The sequence below is a fragment of the Seriola lalandi genome, unplaced genomic scaffold (genome assembly GCF_002814215.2).
Source record: "Seriola lalandi dorsalis isolate HSWRI2012SDOR001 ecotype SW California unplaced genomic scaffold, Sedor1 jcf7180002054548, whole genome shotgun sequence".
NCBI classification, from domain to species: Eukaryota; Metazoa; Chordata; class Actinopteri; order Carangiformes; family Carangidae; genus Seriola; species Seriola lalandi.
Window position 1 is genome coordinate 535,931 of NW_019525101.1, and position 10,730 is coordinate 546,660.

A 10,730-nucleotide genomic window follows, 5' to 3' on the forward strand; every position below is an offset into this window, starting at 1 on the left:
GACCAGAGACATAAAACGCATGGAAAGTGTTAGCTAGATTGAGCCTCTGTTCTATTAGGAACAATTTTGAATGGAGGACATTTACATGATCTGAAAAGGTCTTCTATCACTGATTATGTTATGCTGCTTTATACTTCACTTCATTTCAGTGGGAAATGTTGTACTCCACTGCAGTTTTTCTAAAGCTACAGTTACTTGTTACTTTGAAAATAATTCACAAAAGCTGGGAAGGAAGGGGTGTTTCACCTATTTAGAAGAATTTCACAAGGCTTGGAAAGATGGTCTATTAACATACAAAAAATTCCTCCATGATGCCAGAACCTCCTATTCATCATTGATAGATGAAAACAAGCACAAGCCCAGGTTTCTGTTCAGCACTGTAGCCAGGATGACAGACAGTCATAGCTCTATTGGGCTGAATATTCCTTTAACCCTCAGTAGTAATAACTTCATGAGCTTCTTTACAAATAAGATTGTGAATATTAGAGGAAAAATTCATCACTTCCTTCCCATAATTGTAGTTTGTGTCCAGTATAGTAGTCTTGAAATCAACTGTGACGCCTGATTTATATTTAGACTGTATCTCTCCTATAGCTCTCTCTGAACTAACTTCAACAGTTTCTTCATCCAAACCATCCACTTGTCCTCTTGACCCTCTTCCAACCGGACTGATCACGGATGTTTTTCCTTTAATCAACACGTCCATATTACATCTGATCAACTTGTCTTTATTAATGTTATAAATAGTAGTTATGTAGCACAGGCTTTTAAGGTTGCAGTAATTAAACCTCTACTTAAAGATCCCGCTCTTGATCCAGAAAGTTTAGCCAATTACAGACTTTTTCCGACCTCCCCTGGAACATGTCGTTGCATCACAGGAACCGCACTAGACTGGATTAAGCCATATTCATCAGATAGATTTCAGTTTGTTCATGTTAACAATGATTCACCGCTACGAAGTCCAGTGAAAGCTGTCACTTAACACACAACAAGAAGCACAACTGAAAGTTACCCTGTGTACACAACGCCAACAAAAAGCGATCCAGCCACAACCATTAGCCCACGCTGGCGATGCCATGACCGTTAGCTAGCTGTTAGCTAGCCATAGCAATTATTAGCCAAACAAATTCATAATATTGGTACCAGCGAGAAAGCTAACGTTATCATGCCTACTGTAGGCGGCCACTGAAGAAAACAGAAATGTAACAATATGTTGCCATCAAGTTACTTACCATCAAGGAGAAGAAAAGCCATTTCCGAGTCAAGGTGGAGCCCTTTAGCCGCTCTTAGGGGCTCTCCTCTCGGTAAAGGCAGAGCAGCATGAATTGGCGGAGCCGGTAACTTTGAAATCTTTATGGAGGTTTTGATAATCCACCGGCTGACCGAAATCTGAGCTGGTGGTCCCCATGGAAAGTCCACCTGTGGTCTGGTCCAATGTTTTTCGTGGTTTCTTCAGTGTAGGAAATTCTGGACTGTAACATTCACCTGAACGCCACATTGTGCACTGTGTCATCTCGCCTGTGGGCAGTGCCTGTGTGTTCACGAAACTATGTGAGGACCACAGGAGGTAGTCTCATGCACTAACATGCACTAACATGCACGCATACACGCATACACGCATACACGCATACACGCACGGACACGTACATGTACATGCTGCCAGACCAGATACCAACAGGTATAGTGCTGGTGTGGTTTTCTGCTCAGGACGCCATTACTCCACTATATCTTTATAAAAATAGTTTGCTGCTATATTATTGCTTAAAATCTTATTTTACCCTGGTAACATTTGCAACTGATTGGATAACTGTCAAAATAATTGCCAACCAAGTTTTATTTCACTTGATTAATAACTTTTATTGATGTAAATTGTTGCAGCAACATAAAATATGTTCTGTAATGAGTATTTTTACTTATGGGTCTTAAATACTAATAATTTTTACGTAAGTAAAATGTTGAAGGGAATATTTCAATGATGATACATAATAACGACACCCTCATAACATAAATAATGCATGATATACTTCTTCCAGCTGTACCTTTAAGACTTGAACCATGGGACGGGAAGCGGGATTCAAACATGTAGCTCCGCCTCTTCTGCTTGACATTCCGGAAACAGAAACTAAACATCAGTCAAAACAAAATGGGAGCATCGTTGGACACTCCCGCGAGGTGTCCCCTGTGCAACGAGTTGACCCGGGAGCCCGTTACTCTGAAGTGCAACCACCGGTTCTGTCGACGGTGTATCGGAGACTTGTGGAGCATAACGCCGAACGGGCCGTTCCATTGTCCGGAGTGGAGGTGTAAAACTGTGTACCAGACTCTGCCGTTTGACCGCAGCTTTATACGGCCGCCCGCCCCGAGTCGACGAGCTCAGCCTCGCGGCACTGCAGGTACAGCAGGTACAGCAGGTACAGACAAAACTGGGTTGTGCGTTAAACCGCTCCGTTAAAAATAGCTGTTTATTAAGTCGCCCAATACACAGTACAATAAATGAAGGTGTGACTGGAAGGTAACCTTAGCTAATTTATCTAACTTCCGGCAGGTATCCCTTGAACAGGCTAATACTTAATTTTCGTATAATGTTATTATACACATAGCTGCAAGCACGCATCATTCTTTAGCTACTTTTGCACTCTAAGTAATAATAAGCCGGATTTCCTAAACAGGAAATACAACCCCGGTGAAAGAAGATTCTCTGCTTAACTAAATGTAATATTCAATTAAAGATCAAACTTGAGTAAAAGTACAAAAATAGTTTCAGCAACATGTACTTCAAGGATCAAAAGTACTGGATTTGGGTGCCATGACTGATACGTATGTTGTTATTGTTATTATTAGGTCGTTAATACTGGCAGCACCTCAGTGTTGGAGTTAGTCAAGATAGAGCTAGTTTTACCTGCTTTACTCTAGAGCTGCAACAATTGGACTGGTGGAACAACAGAAAACTAATTGGCAAATTTTTTTTTAATTTTTTTCTATTTTCTAAGCAAAATACCAAACATATGAGAAGCTTTAAATAACTGAGGAGGTGGTGCTTCTCTTTGCATGACGGTAAAGTGAATATCTTTGGACTGTTGGTCAGACAAAACAAGACATCTTAAGGCATTACCTTGGTTGTGCCAAATTGTAACAGCTACTTTTCATTATTGTCTGATATTTTATAAACAAAATGAACAATTGATCGACATAAAAAATGACTGTAACATTAATCAATAATGAAAATCATTAGTTCCAGCCCTATTTTACTCTCTTTGATGGAACTACTAACATTTGATAGACATCTGAAATATGACTACAAGATGTATGAAGTATCATAATTGAAATACCCAAGTACCTCAAAATGTAATTTAAATACAGTAATTGAGTAAATGTACTTGGCTATTTCTCCCAGTTTTACACAACAGGAAGTGAAATCACATCTTCAAAATATCATTAGCTCTTGTGTGATTCAATGGTAATCTTGCTCCATGTTTGTTGACGCTGACAGGGGTCAGAGTGGCTCGATGGTCATTTTTAGGCCAAAGTTCTTCTTTAGCAGATAGTCAGTGAGGGTAAAAGTCTAACTCACTTTTCATGTATTCTTTAGTATGTGCCGGTGCAGTTTTCCTGTGTTTGCCATAAATCACTATGATTTTTAAGACTTTTCCCGTCTCCAAATTATGTAATTTGTATTTCACTGCTTCTGACTGATGCCACAAGGATTCAAGCAGCGACTTTAAATCACAATTGTTCTGACAGCTGCAAGTGTTGGTCTTTTTAAGTTTATTATCGATCGTAAAGATGCACCGATATGATATTCAGGATCGGTGTCTGTGTTTATACAGATTTTTTGAGTGGACCAGGTAGCGGCCATAACATGACCAAACCACAGTAAATACAGTGTCTTTGTCAAATTTCATCAATAAAAGGAAGTATTTTCACCAGCAGTTACATAAATCAAGTCATGGGTGAACGTACAAGGCAATACAATGGCTTCAGGAAGTGCAAGTGAGCTACACAGTCACTGCTTGAATTGCTTAAAGTGGAGCTGCTTAATAGGTATTAAAAGTTTAGTGCATTTGTTTTGGGCAATAGGCAGCTTGTGGGAGTTTATGTAAAAGTGCTAAATCAACCTACTCTATTTTTCTTTAGCCACATCCAGTAACGATGAAGAAAACAATTCTGACTCGACACTGAGGAGACCCTCACTCACCAGCAGACTCCTTGGGAAGAGAAAGGCCAGCACACCTGCACCAGAGCAACCTGACACAAAGCGATCAACTGTGGAATCTCCCCGTGAGCAGCCCAGTGACGCAGAGGCTCCCACAACTTCCTTCTCAGATAAACCTGGGCAGTCGACAGGTGTGGAGACATCCAAGAAAGCATTGCACCCAGAATCTACACAGTCTGAGCGTGGTGATGGCACATCCTCCAGTGACAAGTCTGACAACAAGGCAGTATCTGCAAGTGATGTGCCACAAGACATCTCAGTCCAGCAGAGCCAGCATAAACCAGAAGAAATCACATTGGATGACTCTGACAGCTCAGATGAAGTAGATATATGTGATGCACCTCCTCTTGCAATACCCAGGAAAGACACACAAGTGACAGGAATTCATGCCTCACCAACAAAATCTGCTTCACCTGCCAAATATGATTTCTTTCCTGGTGAAAAGTCTCCAGTACATAACGTCAAGTCACCTCTGATACTCACCAAACATCCTGCCGCTGCTCCAGGATCCTCCAGCCTTGGCGTCTTTTCCAGGCCAGAAAACAAAAATGCCAGCCCTGTGCCCTGTCATTATTGCCCTAAAACTGGGTATCAGTCTGCTGTGAAGACTTGCCTGGTGTGCGGAGCTTCCATGTGTACAGAGCACCTGCGTCCCCACCTGGACTCCCCCGTGTTTCAGAATCACACCCTGGTTCCTCCCATGGAGGACATTTCTCCCTGGAGGTGCCAGGAGCACCAGGAGATAAACAGAATCTTCTGTCGCCAGTGTGGAGTGTGTGTGTGCACGGTGTGTACCGTCATAGGCTCCCACCGTGACCATGTGTGCATCAGCATCAGGGAGGCAGAGAGCGAGCTCAGGGTGAGTGGTGAATTATAGAGCCATACATACTGTAAGATACATAGTTGTTGTGGTTAAAGTTGAGATGCATCTAAACCTAGCCATAGCAATAAATCATTGTTTTTTCTCTGTATGCCTTTTTCCAAGGGGAACCTGAAAGAAGAGATCAAACAACTGCAGGATGCTGAACAGCAAGTGAAGAACAGAGTGACTGAATTTATGCAGAAGAAAGAGACCTCCACAGTAAGAGAATGAACTCTACTGTTCTCTCTAATTAATGCTCATATTTATACAAACTGCTCAGTAAAACAGGATAAGATATATTCTTACTTTGGCCTAAGGTGATATGTATGTTATTAGATGTGCAGACTTATCTGCATGTTTTTGAAGTCAAAGAAAGTCACAGTGAGCATCAGGAAATTATAGCATTTTATTGAAATTTCATTTTTTTAAGCAGATATAATCAGCTACAAATGGTTTGCAGTTTTCACCAGTCATGTGTGAGACACATTCAGTTTCATGTCACACGGGTCATTTTGTCAAAAATACAACACACAATTGTCTGAAGAAAAACACAACATTGTGTAGTTCAATTTAGGCAGAAAATACACACATACATGTAAAACGGTTCTGTATGCAGTGCACAATACTAAAGTTTACATAAGTTTATTATTGTACCATATATTCATTTGGCAGAGGTGTTTCATCAGTATGTGATGTTCGCCCCAGAATTGAGGATGTTTGCTTGAATTTCCCTGTGGTGTATTTCATTATTGGCCAAAACGATGTATACATTATCTCTTGTATGTTCCTCTAAGAATAATGGCCCCTTCCCTCTTAACGTAGTTGACCCTCACTCATATGTAGACAAATCAAAATACATCTTAAATGCCACAGGACAACGTACAAGGCGTTATTTCAAACATTGGTACTAAAAAATAGTGATGTAGTTGCTACGTTGTACGGATTTTTCTGTTGACAGCAGAGGAAGTTGTTTTTCATATATGTTCTAGATGAAATGTCCACATTGCTGTTGAAACAGTGTATCTGCTGAGGTTGGGCTGAACCCTCCGGCCATCCTCTCTCTATGTGAACCCATGGTTTACAACATGGTCAACCAACATTGCTCACACTCCTCACTCTCCCTCTCCCTCTCCATCTCCCTCTCCCTCTCCCTCTTACTGCAACGTTGCCGTCCAACGTTTGTTGAAGACAGGAAAACTCACCTGTTGCCTAGTTGTAGTGCTTACGCCTGGTTGATGAGTTTACAGTTAAGCGCCTAAGTGTCTGTCCACTTGACGGCCTTGTTTGATCACTTGGTTCATAGGTGTGGTACAAGGCAGTACTTTGAAATGGCAAATAAGCGAAAAGTTAGATTTCTGTGTGTAATGTAGAGAAGTGTGTTTAGTGTGAGGGAGGCTGAGACATTACGTATAGTTTGGTTTTGTTCCTTGAGTGTCAGGTTTCATTAACTGTGTTATTTTTAATTTTACTGTGCAAGCAATCGTAAAGAACTGTATTACACAAATTCCAGATTTCTAATCACCATTAATAAACAATATTAACACTCTTTAAATGTTTAAAGTTGATGTTTAAAGTTCACAAGGCTTGAAAAAAAAAACAACATAATCTTAAATTCAGATTTCTAATTAATTGTTTGTTGGTTGAATGGTAGACCAGTGATTGGACTTCAGAGTTCTCTAACTGCAATGACAGATGAGAAAAATATAACATTACGTGACACTGACTTACAGTTTGTCTGTCCAGGTGCTTTTAAGTGAGGCACGAGAAGGAGTGCAGCAGCAGTACAGAGCCATCAGAGAGGCCCTGGAGCAGGAGGAGCAAACAGCTCTTGAGTGTGTGATAAAGGAGGAGAGCAGGGTTCTGGGTGGACTAGAGGAGAAACTCAGCCACCTCCGGAGCTCCCTGCTGTCCATCCAGCAAGGCCTCCACACTCTGGAGGGACTGGCTGATGCCAAGGGAGATAAACGTATACAGGAGCAGGCCTTCATTATGGTGAGTTAAGTGTTAGGAGGAAAAAAACTCTTTTGTTTGTTTATAATATATATATGATATACTGTTGGCTTATGAAAACTAACCCACAGAAAATGTGTTTTCCGTCTTTCTCACATGACAGGAGTACAGCAAAGTCACCCATCTGTAAGTGATTTTCTTTCAACTTCTACCTCGTTGCATGGAAAACAGCAATTTGTTGAACATGTCAATAGCTAAATGTGCTACCAACAGAGCATACATACATAACAGCTTTAAAGTGCTGATTCATCCTAATTAGCACACAAACACGTTAAAAAAAATCTGTAGCAATGTGTCTTTCCAGAGACAGTGTCCCTGTTAAGTCAACAGATATTTTGCTGTGACCAGTTTTTTTTTTTTTTTTTTTTTTTTTTTACCTGCAAAAGAGATCAATGAAGATGTTACGTTGATATCACTAATAACAGCTGCAGCCTGTTGTGGTAGATGTGTAATGTGGGTACAGTTCTGTGTGGCCATTTTATTATTAATATTTACCAGAGTGTGCTTGTTTGCTCATTTGTATATTTGTTAATATATATTTAACATATAATTTTCTTTATTGTGCCGTATTTAAGTGTTGCTGGTCACTTACGTTGTATCTGTTTCTTTCTTTTTTTGTGTCTGTGTAGCTATGTCAATATACCCTACCTTATGGGGTCATCAGGGAATAAAGAGGTCTAATAGTCTTAAGTATTTATGCTCCCTAAATTCTCTGCTTCTTTTCCCCAGGGCTAGTGACAGAGGAAACTTTGTGGGGCAGTTTGAGGCTCCAGAGGAAGTGGATCAGGCCCGGCTGAAATGTTTGCAGAGGTGGACAGAGAAGCGGCTGGACACAGTCATCATCACTGTGCCAGGCAAAGACAGAGACCTCTACAGATTGCTCTGTGAGACAAGTGGAATTTTTTTATACTGGCACCTGTTTACTCTCCACTTAATTACTGATGAATCACATCCAATTAAACCAAAGGACTAAATGCATCCTGTACGCTTAAAGGTGCTATATTCAGTTAGTCTTAATGTTCTGAAAATTATTTTATTTTTTATTTCCTTTCCTGTGTACAGATGGTACTGTCCCCGTCTTGGATGCAGATACAGCCCATTCCAAGCTGCAGCTGTCTGAGAGCAACAGGAGGGTGACCTACAGCGAGGCTCAGCAGTTCTACACAGAGCACGACGCTCGCTTCAGCTCCTTCCCACAAGTGCTTGCCTCCTGTGCCCTGGAGGGGGGCCGCTGGTACTGGGAGGTGAACGTGTCTGTGGAGGACGGCCGCTGGAAGGTGGGGCTGAGTGAGGGACAGATTGAGAGGAAGGGCCAAAAGGACAACTCTCGTCTGGGCTTCAACAGCTACTCCTGGTGCCTCGCCTGTGACAAAAGGAAGGTGGAAGCTCTGCATAACAAAGTGTCAGTTCCTGTGGATGCGGACATGCTGCAGAAGGTGGGAGTGTTCCTCGACTTTGAAGAGGGTATTTTATCATTCTTTAATGTGACACCAGGTGGCAGTCTAGCTCTAATGCATTCCTATAAGCACAGGTTTACTGATCCTCTTTACCCAGCCCTGTCTGTGTCCAAAACACAGCTGGCCATCTGTGATCTGTTCCAGTCATAAACCAATGCAATACTGACATGTCAGTTCTGCTGTAAAAATACAGAACACATGAATGTACAGTGCCTTTTTTGTATGTGAAAACCACTTCTTCATAAAACTGCACCATGTTGTAAGATTCTCGGGAATGATGTCATGCACTGTTTAACGCTGCAAAAATGTGATTTTATATTATGTCATAGAACTGGATTTATCATGCTAGAATTGCTGTTCTCTTTACATTGCACCTGTAACATTCCAAACAGAGGTTGGATATTTTCCATATCAGGATGCTCAGTTTTAAGTTAAGTTTCAAGTTTTTACTTTGAGATTGTCAGTGAGCAAATTAGATTTATAAATTGGTGGCATATGAACAATATTGATCAATAAAAAAAACTAAAAACTTATGGATAATATTTCCATTTTTAATCTGTGTTAAAAATGTTGGAATTGTTGAGATGTTTGAGACCTTTTTCATCCTGTGGTGAGCCATTGTCCTTCTACAGAAATAAAAGGTCAAAGTTTCAAAAGTCTTGATACTTCCTATTTGCGTTTAAATAGAAACACAGGTGTGTGAGTGGGCGGCGTGTTTTCCCTCAACAGGTGACAGTTGGTGTGCTAACTTTAAACTCTCACTGCCCCCACAGCATGTGAGATTTACTGACAACAAACACTGCCTTTGGCACAAACTCCTTACAGCGTCACAGATCGTTACTGTCGCTAAATTGTCCTCCTCCTTGCAAACTCTGAGGCTCATTTATTCTGACCGGGGGTCTGTGCAGTTGACGTCACTGAGAGGGATCAAAGTGTTTACATTAACTCCTTCTAGATGATTGGTAAAGCAACAGCATGCCAGTGGTTCGGGGACAGCTGGCCATGGATCAAGGTTGATCCAGACCTGTTGACTAATTGAGTAGCTTGAAATCTTCAGGATCTACTGAACGAAATTAACTACAACTGTAAACGACTGAATGAAACTCGTTCGCAACAGCTCAGGGGAATAGAGCTTTGTAAATAGCGAGGTATAATCACCACCTACAGTTATTCTTTCATACTTTAGTCATTTGTTTTGCCAAAATGTCTGCTTCCCCTTGTGATAGACTTTTATTTGGCATAATTTCAGACACTTGAGAAACTTGAATCCACGCAGGTGCACCAGTTAACCATGGCAACAATTTCACACTTTCAGCCACATGATCCAAAGGTAGTCAGAAACCCTCTTTGGGGCTTTGCTTTTTTCTCTCTCTCTTTCCCAGCTGGCACATGAAGGCAGGATGCAATATCTAGGTGGGAGAGAGGAGGAGGTGGCTTTAACAGTCAGGATAATTCAATTCTCCTCTCCCTGTCCATCCAATGGTCTCTCAAACTCAGCCAGGCTCATACAAGCTTTTCCAGACTTGTTACCATTAAATGAGATGAGCTAAGGGCGTATACTGCATTGGCAGGGAGCAGTGTGCCAGATAGTTAATAAGGAATAAAATGTATGTGATATTGAAAGCTCTAGGCGGCTTCATTGGCTACTAATGAGCCGTCACTAAACCAAAGTACAAGAGGTCTTCATTAGTAATCCCAGGAGCCTCCTATACGCTGAAGGTAACAGCCAAAGCATCTGCTTGTCAAAATGTCTTCACATAATAAGATACCCTTGCCTACTTTTGGCTGCTGTGGTGAAATGCACTTGGTTATTTCTGTCTCAGAGGAATATGCAAAGAATCAAATCCCTAAATTACCACTTCAGTGGCGTGGTAGTGTAGACTGATAAATTACTCAGTGGATGTGGCCTTGTCAAGCAGCTGAAAAGCCGCTGAATTCTGATGACGGTAAGCTTAACTTGATTTATGGTAATCTATTGCTCCTTTCCACTTGTGCTCTCAGGCAAATAAACAGAAATCATGAACAGATTGGGAGGAAAAGGCCAGTCAATAGAGGGTGCTATTTGCTTTTAAAATCAATACTTAATTAAAAGGAATCTAGACTCGGCCGACTTTTGAAAATAGTCAAATAACATTAATGTAATTTGTTTCTTTCAGGAAATGCCTTTCTTCTCCAGCAGATTCGTAAT

The 10,730-nt window shown here is 41.1% G+C and overlaps 1 protein-coding gene across 3 annotated transcripts; it reads left to right on the forward strand.

Moving 5' to 3' along the window:
• The first annotated feature begins 2,119 nt into the window (after window positions 1-2,119).
• On the forward strand, window positions 2,120-9,198 carry LOC111661642 (tripartite motif-containing protein 14). Of its 3 annotated transcripts, none has more exons than XM_023415276.2 (7): window positions 2,120-2,411; window positions 4,135-5,072; window positions 5,199-5,294; window positions 6,819-7,067; window positions 7,189-7,211; window positions 7,815-7,969; window positions 8,148-9,198. In XM_023415276.2, the coding sequence occupies exons 1-7, from the start codon at window positions 2,144-2,146 to the stop codon at window positions 8,690-8,692; spliced, it is 2,274 nt and encodes a 757-aa protein (XP_023271044.1). In that variant the 5' UTR covers window positions 2,120-2,143; the 3' UTR covers window positions 8,693-9,198. The 3 variants fall into 3 exon arrangements, with proteins under 3 accessions (XP_023271044.1, XP_023271045.1, XP_023271046.1); XM_023415277.2 differs by having other exon boundaries at window positions 2,120-2,402; XM_023415278.2 differs by having other exon boundaries at window positions 2,120-2,393.
• Window positions 9,199-10,730: the final 1,532 nt, after the last annotated feature.